Here is a 17,372-nt window from a genome sequence, read left to right as displayed (position 1 = left end):
CTTTTGGGGGTAAAATTAGCCTAAACTGTGGATAGGGGATCCTTAGTAGATATTGATCACACTCTCTCAGGTTTGACTTCTTTCCCATACACATCCTTATTCCCCCTTCCACCATACCCCAACCTCAGGCATTCTTTCTTATGCTGCTTTTAGCATTTTTCCTGTTCAGTTAACGCCTTATCATGGGAGTTGCTCAGTTCCCCCTCTTCCCAGTGTCCGGGGACATTTTTTGCATGCCCCATCCCTCTGTCCAGCCACCCAAAGCAAACACTTTCTCCCTCTACTCTCTCAAGTAATCTCGGGGCTCACCAACAGCTTGAATTTACCCGCAGAAAAGGTTCTCAGAATAATTCTTTTTGTAATGAGAGGTAGCTGGGCAAGGTGGACCTTGAAGCATGAACACTTAACTTCTTAGTGCCCCAACTATCAATTACTATGAAGTTGCAGATCTTTGTCTTGGGGGGTGGGGTTAGGGGAAGGAGTTGGCCTACAAGGAGGTTTTGACACTAATAAAATTATAGATCCAGATGTGCACATGTTTTTTCTTCAAGCTATGCCTCTATTCATTATAACACATTGCCTCTCTCACATTTTTATGTTCTAAATACCCCTGGGTTTGTTGTGAAAAGAGCAATGGTAGAATTTGAAGCACCATATAAATTTGAATTATGTCTTGAACCTAACCTTCCTGTGGCTTGCCTTTCCTCCTATTTCTTATCTAGGTAGAGCTGACAAGTTCTAGAGCCAGTGAATAGTAGATACTTTCTCTTGAACTCCTGTTGTGTTTCCTTATTTTAGAATGCTGAATTATAGACTATGGTGATGTTCTTTACCCAGGTCTCCTCCTTGTAGATTACAAGACTTTATAATAATTATGCATTGAACTAATTCTCTCACATAATTTTTTCCACATTATCATCCATTCTCTTACCCCCTCAATCCAATAAAAAAGGTAGGGACATTTCAGTATAAGCCCTAACATTCATACCAGTTTTAAGATAAACCATTTGAAAGATAGTTTTGGTAATGGATCTGTTTTTGGCAAAGAATTATAGAATTGGGGTAGCAGAGTGGGAAAGGGAAATCATTAAGCTGTCAAGGGATTCCATAGGAGATTTGCTCTAAGGTGTTCTTGTTTCTATGGAGTTAGCATATCTCCATTCAACATGAATTGATCTCATTCTTTTAAATAGAATATCTTAGTTTAATGTTATGAGAAAAATGTTTTAGAACCTTTATTTTAAATAGAATGTGTTCTAAACTACATGAGAATTCTTCAGAATATTTCCAATTCATTGGAATTTACAACTGAAAAGGACCTGAAAGGGATCATGTAGTCTAAAACTAAAACTTCATTTACAGGTGGAAAAACTGGGGCCCGAGAGGTGAAATGTTGTATCCAAGATAAATAGTACACATCTCTGTAGTAAGGCTACATGGTTTTGGGAAGAGTGCCAGGTATGGGTCAAAAAACTAAGGTTTAAACTCTGATTCTTGATTGAACCATTTAGCCTCTCTTCATCTATAAAGTAATATTTGTCCAACTTACCTCAGAGTTGTTATATTGAACAGATATATGTAGTCTATTAAGCATTAGACAAATGCTATTTGTCATTAACTTCTTGGTGCTTAAGAACAGCTCAAATTTCTAACACCTTTCCCTTTTCAATTAAACTTAGCAAACAGTTTTTGCTTGCCCTGGGGATGTGCTTTGTGCTGGGTAGACTCTGGGAATGAAAAAAAAAAAAGGGAAACTCCTCTTGCCCTCCAAAGAGCTTACTTTTTACTTTAGAACACCACATGTATGCAAATAGAGTACCTGGAAAGTTGTGGAATTAACATGAGTTAAGCTTGGAAGGAATACAAAGATTCTGAGACAGGGTAATAAAAAAAGAAATGCATTTTAGAGGTGAAGAATAGTTTGTGTGAAGGCAGGTTTTTTAATCTGGGGAAATTGTAGCTTAGTTTAACTGATAGTGAGATTTTGTGAAGGATAAGTGATAAAAATTAATATTTTATTCTACAGGAAGTTGGGAACCCCTGGAATTTTTTGAGCCAGAGAGTCTCATTTTCAGATATGTGCTTTAGACATTTTGGCAACTATATGGGGGATGGATTGGAGAAAGGAGTCTAGAAATGTAGAGGCCAAATATGAGGCCTAACATAATAGTAGAAGTCAGAATTAGTGAAAACCTGAACTAGCTAGTGTTGGCCATGTGGATATATATATCCCACAGATGGCTGGAAATAAGTAATGGAATGGGAAAGGGGCTAGAGAGAGATTCGAATATCACTAACAGTAGTTGAAATCTTGAGGGAGGGTTGAACCTAGGAGAGGAGGCCACTAGTAGTTGTTTTTTCCTACACATTTAATTTTTTTAATTACATGTTTTCAATTAAATTTTTTAATAATTATTTTGAGGAGGCTCTTGGTTCAAAAGTTGGAAGATGAATTGCAGTCAGCAAAAGAAACAAGTAATATGAGAAATGGAATAATCAGGTTTTTTTATGTGTGGGAATGTTTTAAGTTGGAGAGAAGGTTGTGTTGGTAGTTAGTACCAGATTATGGAGGACCTTGTATGCCAGGATGAATTTTATGGTGAGAACCATTGTAGGATGCTTGAGAACAATAAATGATAAAGGTAGTTATTTAAAGAGCACTAATCTGATAATGATGTGCTACAGAGAGTTTGGAGCAGCAAGTGAGAGTGGCTGAGGATGGATGACCAAATTAGGTTATTGTAATAGACCAGTTGTGAAGTGATGAGTGCCTGGACTATGATGACAGCAATGATATTTCAGTGATTTTGAAGAAAAAATCAGCTGGATTTGTCAGTGGTGTGTTTGGGGGTTTTGGGGGGGGGAGTGGTAAAGGACAAAAGTAATGGTAGTTCTAGTTGGTATTTATACTTTAAGATTTTTAAGAGGCCTTTTAAAAAAGACTTACTTGATTCTCACAACCACCTTGTGAAATAAGTACTGCATTATTATTCTTATTTTATACATTAAAAAACAAGGCTTAGAGATTATCACTTGCCCATGGTCATACCTAGCTAGTAATTATCAGAGAAAGAATTGGAACCTTGTTCTTTGTGGACTCCAAGTTACTGAGATGGCTGGAATCAATCAGCACTTACTAACAAATAAGATGATATTTGTCTAGCACTTTACAAAAGGTGAAGCACTACATAAATTGCTTGCTCTTAGTAGTAGTAGTAGTTCCTTAATGATTTTTCCTTTATATTCAGATCTTTGATTCACTTCTACTATCTATTGCAATATGAATTTAAATAATTTTCGTCACAACATAAGCTACCCACTTTCTCCAACTTTTTTGGTTGAATTCTCTAGGCTTTTTTTGGGTGGGGAGTGTCTTATTTGTCTTTTAATACTTATGAGTATCAGCTTCATTCACATATATATTTAAATATTGAGTTTGTCATCTAGTTCTTGTAGATTGACCAATATCTACAATCTAGTCATTTTTATGTTTTCAAATAACATATATCAGGATATTTGTTAGTCATCATTTGGTTGATTTTTTTTTTCCTTTTCCTCCTCTTTGTAATTATATTATACTAATTGGCATAAAAAGTTTTGGCAAACATGGTTTAAAAAGGTGTCACATTTTGAGTTAGGAAGTCATTTCCTTTTAGAATTTGTAAGATTGAGGATTTTTAAATTTTTTTATTTGAAGGGAAATTTATGAAGTTATTGACATATGAAGTGCTCCACCTAGTCACTTAATTCCCTTATATATAAGGTTAAAATTTAGAAAATTTATGTTTACTATATATGGAACTATAGAGGACCCATACTATTGTAAAGAAAAAATTTCAAATGGAGGTCACAGTAAGGTATTATTTAGACAGTAGTAGTTAATGTAAAGGATTATATATCTTAATGTTGACTTAGTTTTTAAAATAGATTTGTTGATGTTATTTTTACATTTCTTAGTTTTCCCATTGTCTCTCTCCACTTCCCCTTTCTCTGAGCTCCATCTTATATAACAAAGACTTGCCTTAGTTTCCAAATTCCATTATTTGTTATAATATTTAAAATAATGTTTTCAAAGGTTATAGGAATTGTTAACTAAATATTCATTTTCTTTTTTGTGTAAAAATATATTCACAGTGAAACTTCTTCTGGGAGACTAGCTCTTTTAGAAAGTTCCATACAATAAAAATATTTATCTAACTTTCATCATCCCAGCTTTGATTCAGTTAACTATAATAAACTAAGCTCACTTGCCGAGTGAAGCACATTGGATAATCTAGGGCCCTTTCTGTACAGTCAGATCTCATAAGGATGATAGGAGGGAATACCAAAAGCCATGGGAAAAGTGACAATAGTCTCTTCCTCCTATTCTTCTAGAAATTCCCTTAGTCCTAAATCAACCTCTCTAGAAACCCTTGTTGTAGAGAAATCCAGCTTTGTGTCAAATGTGTCAAAGAACTGGAATACTCTGTTGATTCCCCTTAGAGTAATTCTCCTTCATTCTTTCCCACTTCCTACACCCAAACTTTTTTTGGACAACCAGAGGTGTTGTAGAATTTTTGCATGTTGTCAGTTCTTTAGTGTATACTTATCATCTACTCAATTTTTATGCTAGGTTGAATTTCCTTTTGGCTGTCATTTCTTTGATTTACTGTTAAGTCTTTTTGAACTAGCAGATAAGTATTCAGGAAGCACTATAACAGCCTAATCACAGGATAATTAGGAAAGTGATAGTGGAAGGAATCATAGGCATATCAAAGCTGAATTTGAATTTTTTGTTTTCCAAAGGTATGTTAATTATCATGTAATTATACCAGTGCTTTGTTGGAGTGAGCCATCTAGTATTATATTTGGAGATAACATTGAACTATTCTGAAAATTTAATTTTTCTTTTTAAAGCATAAAATTAGAAATTTAGTTCTAGAGTAGTCTTTAAAGATCAGATAATTCAACTTCTTTATTTGGAGTTGATAGATGAAGAAATAGAGGCTTGAAAACGTAATTTATCCTACGGTCCCCCCTGACTTTTAGTTGTTTAAATTCATTCTAAATCTATACCAAAAATTACTGTTAGTTACATACATGTATTACTAATTTAATCCTCAGTTTATAAGAAAATCTGTTGGTGTTAACATATTTTTAAAATTGTCATTTTCTAATTGGAATTCATCTAAAAATTTGGTGAGCTAGTTTTCTAATGAATGATTCAATAATGCTATTTTAAAGATTGCCAAAACTTTCAATTAATGCCAGTATCTTTTTAAGTATTTTTTAAAAATTGATTTACAACTTTGAAAACTTTTTTCACATTTTATACATTGGTATTGTTTTGGCTCATCCTTACCTTATCCATTCCTTTCATTTGTATATCATCTGATCTTTAAAAATCATTTCCCTTCTTTCTCTAGTTATTTTATTTCCAGGTAATCTAGTATAGTGGAAAGAGCCCTTGACTGAAGTCAAAAGATATGAGAGAGTGCTGACTTTGCCATTTGCCAAGAGTGTGGCACTGGTCCTTAATGGACCACACTTTGTTATTTTTTGAATTACCTGTTCTCCATGACTCATAACATTTATATGTATTATATAAAAGTGAATTAGTATAGTTTGTATATATGATTTTTCTCCTTTATTCATTTTATTAATTTATTCTTACAACTAGGTATTTTTCCCATTATTTCTTCTCTTTGTTTTTTAAAAAATCCTTTTTCTGATTGACCTCCATGCCCCCAAATTTTCCTTAAATATATAATTTTGGTTATTATTTGTATGGCATTGTTTAATTCTCATTTCTGTAAAGAATGATAGATATCTTTTATGTAGAAATCATTTGCAATCTTTGTCAGAAAATATTTGGGTACTGTAAGGGGCTAAAAGGGGTTTTGGTTGAATGAATATTAAAAGATTTGGTCACCAGGGAATTGAACAATTATCAATCCCCAATTAAAGAATAACCTCAAGTCAAAATGACTTTTATGGAGTTTATTTACAAATGAGGAGAGGAAGAGAAAATAAGAAAATCAGAAAGAGGTTAAGATAGGATAAATAATCTTAACACACTAGGTAATTTGCTCCGGGCCCCCTAGTTTAACCCAGGCAGATATAATTAGTCCTCAGTCAAGGGAGGCTCAGCCTTGAGCCCAAGGCTGGTGAATAAAGCAAAAGCTTCTGTCACAGAGTCTCCTTTGAAAGGAAAGTTCCTTTAGAGAAGTTCAGGAAGATTTGATCTTTACACTCACCACGTGTAGTTCTAAGGGAAAGATATAAGAACAGTCTCACCAAGGTCTCACAGTCCCAGGTCCAGTGTTCCTCCAGGTCCAAGTCACAAACAAGGAGTCAAAAGGGGGCTGAGACCAGGAAATTCTCTTAATTTATCCAGACCATTTCTTTCATCACTTCCTGTACCTTCCTCTTAGTTTATGTGTCCAATCACAACAGACGCTTTTCTTAGGACTGCTTAGGGGGCAGTCAGTCAATTCTGATTTGTCACCCATTTTTGCACATGTGGGTCACAGATCTCCCCACTTGAAAATTAACTTTTGGTGATTAGATTTGAGAATGGGCAAGGTAGATTTAATCTCATTATCACAGTACATCTAGGTTTTTATCTTGTAACTATGTCAGTAGTTCAATTTTATATCCTTTGGGGGGAAAATAGCACAATGCCTTGTGTTCATTTCTAGGTCTATCCTGGATAACAGGTTTTGTGAAGAGTCATATTCTTTCTTGGACCTCAGAATTATCACCTATCTCATGGTATTTCCTTTTACATTATTTCTTTGGTGGATATCATTTTTTATTCTTTCTGTGTTTGCTCACTTGTAGTTAATAGTGGTTTTGATTTTCAAGAATAAAGATGTAGCTGCTGTGAGGGCAGTTATTTGGTCTCTTGTTACCTCTTTCTGCAACCCCTTTTGTTAGTGAATATCTTAACCTTGTGACATATTTCCCTATGTTTTTTTCTCATAACTACTTTTTGCCTTGTCTCATCTATTCTTATTTTTTTTAGAAGATAAAATGCCAAGATATTTAACATATGCTACAAATAAACATTTCTGGCCCAGTATATTAAGCAGGATACATTTCCTGGTTGTATTTGGATATATTGATCTACTTGGAATTTTAAAAACTAAATTGATATCTAAAATTTTCTTATAATCCTGTAGAAGCTTCTTGGTTAAAAGCCAACTGAAGCTGGTACCTAGTTCCTTTCCTAGAATAAACTGGAGATTTTGCTTAATCATTCTATTTTTGGACAAAAGTGACTCTTCACATACTGTAATGTTTATTGCTTATAGGCACTTTAATTCATTTGATTAGAGCATAGTAGTTAATAGAGTCAAAGTTCCTTGTTAGACGTTATCATTTATTCTACAGCTACATTGTACCCCCAATACTTGTTCAAATATATTCCATTATCCTAAGAATAGTTAAGTAAAGAATATGACTGGAGTAGTGCCTATTTAGTCTAAATTACTTTTATTTTATTTTTTAAAACCCTTTCCTTCTGCCTTCCAAGACAGAAAAGTGGTAAGAGCTAGGCAATGGGGATTAAGTGACTTGCCCAGGGTCACACAGCTAAGAAGTGTCTGAGGCCAGATTTGAACCTAGGACCATCCATCTCTAGGGGCCTGGCTCTTGATCCACGGAGCTACCCAGCTGCCCCCTCTAAATTACTTTTTTTTTTTTTAAAAACTCTTGTACTTCGGTGTATTGTCTCATAGGTGGAAGATTGGTAAGGGTGGGCAATGGGGGTCAAGTGACTTGCCCAGGGTCACACAGCTGGGAAGTGGCTGAGGCCGGATTTGAACCTAGGACCTCCTGTCTCTAGGCCTGACTCTCACTCCACTGAGCTACCCAGCTGCCCCCTCTAAATTACTTTTTAAAAATTCAAGCATGTACGTACTAGTGATTACAATGTATGCACAATGTCCAACACATAGTAAACATTCAGTAAGTATTTGCTGACTTATCAGGTTCTTAACATCACAATTGTATATGGAAACTAGCATGATATTAAATATGTAGCAGTTTAAAACCTGATATAGCAAATAGTTAATAGTTATTTAGGCTTAATATATTCTTCAAGCAATAAATCATTAAATTTCTGGTTTCTTTTTCTCACAAACATTTATAAGCTTGATAAACGTGTAAAATTACCTTTGTCTCTTATTTCTTAGATGATTTATAAACCTTTTTTTAAAAAACCTTCTTCAGCAATTTCCAGCAGAGGACTTTTGTTAGACTTTACCTGTTAGATCCAAAACTTTCTGAGTGCTATAAGTGAATGAAGGAAAAAAATGAGTGGTATATACTTGTAATTTATTTGCATGGTTTTTGTTGTACTTAACAAAAAATTTTAATTTTATCCCCAGTAATGGAAGGAGAGCTTAGCAATTTTAATGCTTAATGAAAAATGTAGGTTAATTTAAGTGTAATCTGTCATAACCTAGAAATATGGAATATTGCTTTTAAAATTTGAAGAATTTTGATTCTATGTCCATGTTTGAATCCTATACTACAGGGGCCGGCAACCTTTTTGGCCATGACAGTCATAAATGCCACATTTTTTAAAATGTAATTTCATGAGAGCTGTACAATGCTCACAGTGCGCACTCCTGTAACAGCGCCTGAAAAAAAAATTGACTTTATAGCTCCTGCAGAAAAGAGCCAGATATGGCTTGAGAGCCATATGTTGAGGCCCCAGCACTTCCTAGAATTCAGACTTATTCGTTGAAGCCTGATTACTACACTTTTCATGTGTGTATTTCTATATGACGTCATTCTCAATCTTGTTTCAAGTTTCTAGATAGAAATAGAACCTGTTAGTAGGCACATTGGTCTTCATATGTTTCAGGAATAACATAAAGACACAAACCAATATTATAAACATTAGGTATTTAAACTTGTTTCATGCCATTCTGTGGGTTTATCTAAAATGGTACCTTAAGAATGCTATCCAATTCTCAATTCCAACAAAAGAAATCATGACTGGGTAGACCTTTGTTAATCAACTCATGTAAAAAATTGTGTACATATGTTTTAATATAGAGTAAACCACATGGAGAGACCATTTAACATAGAGGATAGTTGGCCTCAGAGTCATTAAGAACTGGGTTAAACTTGGGTTAGTTATTTTTGCCTTTCAGTTCCTCCAGGCAGTTCTCTTAAGTTTACAAATCGGAGAAATGTGGGCTCATCTGTGTTGACAGAAGGGTATTTTAAATATTGTTTTATTAGTTTCTTCTATGCATGATGGTATCTATGCATGATGTAGGGTCTGTTTGTCTTAAATTCTGGGAAGTGCTAATTGGAAGTGTCTAGCAGACTCCCTTTGGACACGTGGGGGCTTTGAGACTACATTACCCATGATTCCAATGGGTCTTAGGGCTTGGGGACATCAAAGGCCCCCACGAAGGGGGGAAGTTTAAATTCAGAGGAGGGCCTAGAGAAGGCCCTTGGTCTTCCTGAGGAGCTGGCTGGCAAGCGGGAGAGAGAATGGGCTCCGGCGGTAAAATTAAAAGATAGGCGCAGTCACATATATTTTACCAACATGGACATGGTTTTAATTAAACTACTAATTTCTCTTATTATATCAGTCTTTATCATTTTTAATCGTAACAGGTCATAATAATGGATTTAGGACTAGAAGGACCTTCTAGTTAAGTAGTTACGGGTAGTTAAGAGACTTATCCAAGATCACATGGTTCATGAGTGACTAACAGTTGAGATGTTGATCCAAGTCTTTAGATTCCAGACCCCCTATTCTTTTTCAATTGTACCACAGAGATTTGAATGTTTTATTAGTATTGCTTGGTCAACATGTTAGGAAAAAATATTATAAAGTATATCATTGTACAATGGATTAGATGCAAGTCACATCCTCTTGTATATTTAATGTTATATATTACTCTAAAGAGAAAATTCAGAACATACGTGTTACTGTTAGATTGAGACATAACAGGATTATGCTATGGCTCTCAAAATGAAATCATTAATACTTCCTTTAAAGCACTGTTTTATCGCATGATGTTTTACCGTTTGTGTTATATTGTATGCTTCACTTTTTAAAAGAAGAAAATGACCTAGAAATATATTTCTCTTCTGTTTAATAGTCCCCTGGATTGAATACTCAGTTGTTGAAAAAGAGGCATATAAACCAAAGTAAGAAATAGTTTATCTTTGCAGAAACAATTAACAATTGATGCTAATTGTTGCATAAAATTTTCTTATTTCAAATGAATCAAGGTGTGTTAAGGATTCTGTTGACCTCAAAGCATTTTAAATTGCTTTAATGTATGTGGTTCTATAAACTTTTAAAGCATCAGTTATTACCCATTATAAGTTATTTACCACACCTGTTACTAAAAATGTATGAAAGTATTTCTGAAGCTTTTTTTGTTCCTTTTTCTTTTAAACAGGGTTTGTGGATGCACTTAGATGTTTGCAATGAGCACTGTGGCTGGCATGCCCCAGTGTTTTGGATACCAATGCATAGGACTCCGTAGTAATCGAATTTATCAGAAACGAACGTCATGAGCATAGTGATCCCATTGGGGGTTGATACAGCAGAAACTTCATATTTGGAAATGGCTGCAGGCTCAGAGTAAGTATTACTGTAACCAAATTTAGAGCTATCCAAAAGTGGAATGGGTTGCCCTGGGAGGTAGGAGTTCTCCTCCACTAGAGGTTTTCAGATAAAGGTAGGGTGACCATTTGTTGGAGGTTGTTGAGATTATTCTTGGCAGGTATAGTCTGAACTATATTACCTCTGGGGTCCCTTTCAACTCTGGTATTCTGTGATATTTAGTGGCTAGAGGGCAAGTACCATTGGAAGAACTTAACTTTAGTTAAATAGTTACTATTTAAATGAAACATTTTTTCTCACATTGTTGTTCTGCAGACATTTACTGCAGAAATACAATTTTTTTTAAAGCAGCCACTTTTTTATTAGCTCTAGTTAATTTTAATTACTTGAGCTGAAGTATTTTCCTAGCTCCAGTGTCTTCCCATGCAATGTTGCTGGCATTTAAAAACATTTTAAAGCCAGTTTTAATAGAAATTTAAATAGTGATTATCTTGGCAGCCTGAGTGCTAAGAAGAACTGGATTCAAGTCCTCTTTTTTGACACATAAAAATTATGTGACCTTTTTAACTCTTTAGTATCCCAGGCAACTCTAAGAAAGGAATTGTTAACCTTTTTTGTGTCATAGATTTCCTTTGATAGTTATCAAAATATTTTTTAAAAAATTCTTGGACCCTAATTTATGATTCCCTGAGTCCCTGAGGTAAGACTGTTAGTTATTAATCTTCACATGTGTCTATAATCCAAATGAAGTTATGAGTCTGAAATGGGGAGAGGAGCCAGTTACTTTAGATTGTAAAAGTAACTTACTTTAAAATTTTCATTCTTGGCAATTGGTTTTAGCTATCATGATGCTTTTTCTAAATACTTTAAACAGTTCATCATTAAAAATGAATGAGAGGCACTACTTTTCTACCATTGAAGAATATATTATATAAATCCACTGCTTTTAAGAATTTTCCAATATTTGAGCCCCAAGACTGTCTCAGTGGATTGATTTTTATTATGTATATATTTTTTATGCCATTATACTACTGAGGAACAAGCCACCTCTAATTTTTTGAAGTGATAGACTGTGAAAAAAGGCAGAAACAGTGTCTGCCTTTTGTAATAATGTTACTGTTGCCCTGAAAGTAAAATGTAGCATTTTAGGGGACAGAAATTTATTATTGAAAACTGAGGAATATGAGAAAATACATATGTAAATTCAAGGATCACCAAGTCTCACTTCATTTTATCGATGGTGAAACTGAGGCCCAGAGAGGTTAATTACCCAAGGTTACATAGATGGTGACTAGAATTTTAAAATGATAGAGAATTCACTTTATGTTATCAGAAACTTTACAGAAAGCATTAGGTAGTTGTTTCTGATGATGTAGCAATCCTGAGTCATTGGGACAGGATTTTACCTCCTGCTTTTTCTATTAGAAAAGATCCAGAGATGTTGTTAATGCTGTAATGCAGCTTTCAGCATAGCAACCTTTGCAAGTATATATGCTACTTCTATGTTAAGAGGATAGATTGTTAACATTGCATATAAGTAAGGCATTTGAGATCTGTATAGAGTGCAGGTATTTCCCACTTTGAAGACTATCTTAAAGATGACAAATCCAACTTTATTTAAATCAGGGAATGAAATTGTACCACTAAAACATTCCTAATAAAATAATTAGCATAGGTTCTATTAGAAATTAATCTCCCCTAAAACTGAGTTTTTTTGTAGAAATCTCAAGGACTGTAGGTTCTACATAAAATGATTTGTGTGTAGTCACTGTACATACTATATGACAGGCTTTGTAAGCTATAGTGTAAAGAAAGAGTATAGTGAAAAAAACACTGGATGTAAACTTAAAATCCCTGCAGTGGTTCTTTTTTGTACGTGGCTGTGGACAAGTCACTTAGCCTCTTTAAGCCTTGGTTTCCCTAGATGTGAAGTGAAAGGAAATTTTTGCATTATCTACCTTTTTCAAAAGGTTGATAAGATCAGTTAAAATAATGTATGTGGAAATTCTTTATAAATTATAAAGAACTACACAAATCTAAGATTATTTACTTTTAAAAGGGAATTTACTATGTGTTAGGGAATATAATTATTTGCTTACCTATTTTAAGCACATTTAATACATGAAATTTCTATGATGGCAATCAGTGGGGAAATGGCTCAGTTTATGAAATTTCACAATATGGTTAACTTTTTTTTAGATAATTTCTATAAAGAGAGGTAGATATTTGTTTGCCTCACTTACAGCCACTTCTAGTACTTAAGTGCTTATTTCCCCAGACTTGAACCCCAAAATAGATGTTATGAACTTGTTATAGATTTGCTAGATTCACAGCCATCAGTAAATTTTTATTCTCTCTATTCTAAAATCTTTTAAACTCTGTTGAGTCAAAATTTTAAAATTATCTAATATAAAATTTCTTTAAAAGTGCAGAAGCAGAAATCTATCTAAGATGCTTTTTATACTCAGCAAGCACTTTGGATTTTCATAAGCAAATTATTTTCAGAACCATTATGCCTATTTTCAAATAAATGAGAAATCTATGCTATACTGTTATAAATCTGGCAAGGTAATATGACTGATCCTAAAGGTAGCTACTTTATGCCATCATGCCATCATTAAGAATTACTCAATTTTCAAATGTTATATTTCTCATATTTGCTCACTTTGAGAAATGGTTTACTTTATAAACTTCAGTTCCTCATCTCCAGTGAACTACTGAATTTACCCACTTTGACATTGTCATAATCTCAAACCCAGGGGATTAAAGCAATTCTCCTTTCTCTTGACAGTTCACCCCCTTCTGGGTTTATTCATTCTTTCTTTGGTACCATCACTGTCTTAGTCAATTAGACTTCTCTCCTAAAAGTCCTCTTGATTCTTTCCTTCTTTTCTAGTCATCATTCTTTCTAGTCTCCTTTTTTCAGCTACCATTCTTGCCTAGCTTTTTATTACATCATGCCTGGCCCTGGATCATAATGGTCTCCTAGGCCTTTCTATTTCTTGTCTGTCTTAATAGTTTCTGCACTTTGCTGCCAGATTAATATTCCTAAAACACCATTCAACACATCGTTCTTGGTCCAAAGGTCTTCCCAAAAGGGCATAGAGAACCACGTATAATTTCCTTGGCCTAATAATTAAGACATGACCCAGTCTAGTTTGTCCCTAATTATCCACCCCTCCACTATAGAAGTTGTGATTCACTAATAACCCGGATTCTGGAACGTGTGCTTTTTGGTTGTCTACTACCTGCATCATTCCTCAAACCTTGATACCTTTGGCCTCTTAGTGTTCTTTTTTTAATCCCTCAACACATACCTCCTATGAGTGATATTTTTCTCTTCTATAATATTTGCTTTTTTTTTTCCAATTCTTTGGTATTTATCATAGTTTGAATTTTTTTCTTATGGATCAGACTTTTGGTTCAGTTTGCATAAAAAATTCCTAATGAAGAACTCTTTCTAACCAGATTGGCACTTATTCTGCAGTTTATATTTTTAAATAGTTGCCTATAGGTACTAATATATTAATTGACTTGTTTAGGTTCAAATCTCCAGAACATGTCAGAGGCAGGACTTGAATGCAGATCTTCCTGACCTAGAGGCCTCCTTTAGTCTAACCACTATTTTACTACTGACATATTTATCTGTCATTTTTCTATTTGTTTCCCCAACTAAAGTTGTCAGGTCCTTAAGTCTGTTGACACTTTGTGTTACTTCTTTGCATCCTTGCTATTGTATTAGCAATCAATAAATATCTGTTGATCAGTATGATAACAGAATATTGTTTAAGGAAACAAACTACTTTTTCTTAAATACATTAAAGCAACCATAAAGATTTCTACTAAGCCACTACATAGTCCCTAAAATTCAGACTCCAATGAAAGCCTTTTTCCTAGTTATGTTATAAATTAGGGGCATGTTTTTTAACACTATTGACCTTCTATCTGAGTTAAAGGCAGGTCTGGAACTATTTAATTGGTAATAGCCAAAAAGATACTGCGTCCTCAGCTAACCATCCTGCTTCTTAGTATAATTCTTTCTCAAAGTTATGGTACTTGAGAATAACTAAATTAGTTCCATAAAAATGATAGTTTCTTATTCTGTTCTAGTTATAGAGTACTATAAGTTTAATAGTTTAAAATTTCACTAAGATTTTTGGGTCACCTTATATAGATAGTTGCTAATTTTTGTATGGCCTTAGTTTTTTTGTATTTACCTCTCTTCTTTGATCCCCTACCTACTTTAGATAACCTAAGCACTTAAACATAAAACAGGTAAAACCGCCAAATAATGCACCCAAACAAAATAATAAAGTAGAGAAGGAGATGTGGATAGAATGTCTATAACATGTCTTTATGCTAGATTCAAAGCAATTTACATTTACCAATTTAATGAGAAAAATAGATTATCATATCCATGCCCTGTAGATTTGAAATATTTCTAGCAATATATCTTTTGCTCTTCTTTGTAAAGGTTGTAAGGCAACAGTGAGATAGAGTGCTAATCATGGAGTAAAATCCTGCCCACACAAATTGGGTGATCCTAAGCAAATCATTTAACTTCTATCAGCCTCAGTTTCCTCATTTGTAAAATGAGAATGTTAACACCTCATAAGGATTGTTTTGAGGATCAAATAGGATAATATGAAAGTACTTTGCAAATCTTTAAAGTGCTGAATAAATGTTAGCTATCACTATTATTAATTAGCTTTAAAGAAATTATATCGGTATTCCAGAAATTGTTTTGCCTAATAATTTAGATAAATAGATTCAGACAGGAGTGTGCATGTGATATTCTCAAAACAGAAGCAGTAGTGTGGGTCGAGGGCATTAGAGTAGGAGATGACTTCCTACCTATGTGACATTGCTAATTTTATAACCTCTGGGCTTGCTTTCTCATCTTTAAAATGGGAATATTAATATTTGTCCAGTCTACCTCATGGGATTTATTATAAGGCGAAAGTAAGAAAGTTTATTGGAGAGTGTTCTATAAAGTCTAAATAAAGCACTAAACAAATGTAGTTGGTGATAACATGTAAATGCTTTTTGACAAAAACGTAATAAACCAGAAATATGAAAATGTTTTCATTAAAATGGAAGTCATATTTACACATTTTAATAATGAAAGTTTTTTGTAGTTTTTCTCACCTGAAATATCTATTTAGTAGTGCCTTTGAAGTAGTTGATATTTTGTATTGAGCCTAAATTATATTTTCCCTATGTCCCTTTCCCTCTAATTTTAGGCTGTAATTTTATATTCTAAGATTGGAAGTGAGAGGCAGCGTGGCATAGTGGATAGAGAGCTGGCCTCCGAGTCAGGAAGACCTGGGTTCAAGTCCCGCCTCTGACACATACTGGCTGTGTGGCAAGTCACTTAACCTCTCAGTGCCCCAGGCAACTCTCTAAGACTGTAAGTTGCAGAGAAGGTGCTGATTTGAATTGGTAGATGAAGTTCCTCATCAAGAGTGTCCTACACATATGAAATCACAGGTTCAGTCAGAAAAAATAAATTGGAAATTTACTTTTATTTGCTATAAAATCTGTATGTTTTTGCAGACTGAATGTGTCATGTTAAACAAAGAATACCGGAATTAGAAACATAAGTTACATCTATGGTTCTATTACTATTGCATCTACTACTACTCCTCAGTAACTTATTGTGACCTTGGGCAAGTCACTTAACCTTTATGAACCTGTATTTCTTTATCTGTAAAATTAAATGGTAGAACTAGATTATCTTTGAGATCCCTTTATCATTTGAAAATTTTGATTCTATGATACATTTTTACAATGTATATTTTCCATCACTGGTGTTGTTAGATTTCACTAGGGCTATCTACTGACAGAACTTGGTAAAGCAAGAGATTGTGAAGTAAATTTAAATGACTGGTTTATGTCATAGGATACTGAGGTTTGTGTAAATAAGAATATTTCCCATTCACTTTGAGAAGTGCTTTATTTTCAAATATGGTTGACATTTAGTTGTCAACGGAATCTAACAACTTTATTTCTTTGCCCCAAACTTAAATTTAGTAGTTAATAAACTACTTAAAGATTTCTAAGATATTGTTTTTTAGAATGATCATTTCTTAATGTGAAATGATATTTACAATTAATTTTTATTGGTTTTGATACCAATTTAGATTTTCTTAAACTGATGTATAGCCATGTACTTTAAATTGCCAAAGGTCTTATTATGATTATAGTTTTTGCTCTGCCATTTATTACCTTTGTCATTGTGGGTAAGTCATTTAACCTCAATCACGCACTTGTTTTTCCTTTGAAAAATAGGAAATTTGGAATATATGACGTACAGTTCCCTTACTGTCTCTTAATTTGTTATTCTATGACAGTCAAATTATTTTGTTGTTTAAGTTTTTTTTTTTTTGAGGAGCCTTTAATAGTTGAACTCCAATTATGAATTTCTGGGTTAATAATGTGCTTGGAATTTTATTTTTCTTCAGTCCCCCCTCCTGCCCCACCCACCTGTAAATAATATATCTATCCAATTCTTATTAGTCCAAATGACATGGTGTCAGACTTAGAACTGTGTTCCTCTAGCCACTAGACATTGACATGTAGAAGGCCTTGCCATGACCATACTTTAAGCACTGGCGTTACTGACTTATAAGACCACTTCAATTCTAGCTTAATTAGTTAAATATGATTCATTAAGCTGGTTGTAGACAACCCTTTATAGAACCAGTTCAATATAATTTAGCTATAACAAACTCAACACTAGAAGCATAACATAATTTGAGTTTTTTGGTGTCGTTCTCCCCCCCCA

The 17,372-nt window shown here is 33.9% G+C and overlaps 1 protein-coding gene across 1 annotated transcript in view; it reads left to right on the top strand.

The window, feature by feature from the left end:
* Positions 1-17,372, top strand: part of KMT2E (lysine methyltransferase 2E (inactive)) — an 85,813-nt gene that overhangs the window by 14,876 nt on the left and 53,565 nt on the right. Inside the window, exon 2 of the mRNA XM_044678358.1 lies at positions 10,419-10,603. Within this exon, the coding sequence (XP_044534293.1) occupies positions 10,533-10,603 (71 nt within the window). The 5' untranslated portion in view covers positions 10,419-10,532. The remainder of the gene's footprint in view (positions 1-10,418; positions 10,604-17,372) is intronic.

This window comes from Gracilinanus agilis, chromosome 5 (assembly GCF_016433145.1).
Source record: "Gracilinanus agilis isolate LMUSP501 chromosome 5, AgileGrace, whole genome shotgun sequence".
NCBI classification, from domain to species: Eukaryota; Metazoa; Chordata; class Mammalia; order Didelphimorphia; family Didelphidae; genus Gracilinanus; species Gracilinanus agilis.
The sequence above is the reverse complement of the archived record's forward strand: the minus strand, read 5'-3'. Positions and strand labels throughout refer to the sequence as shown.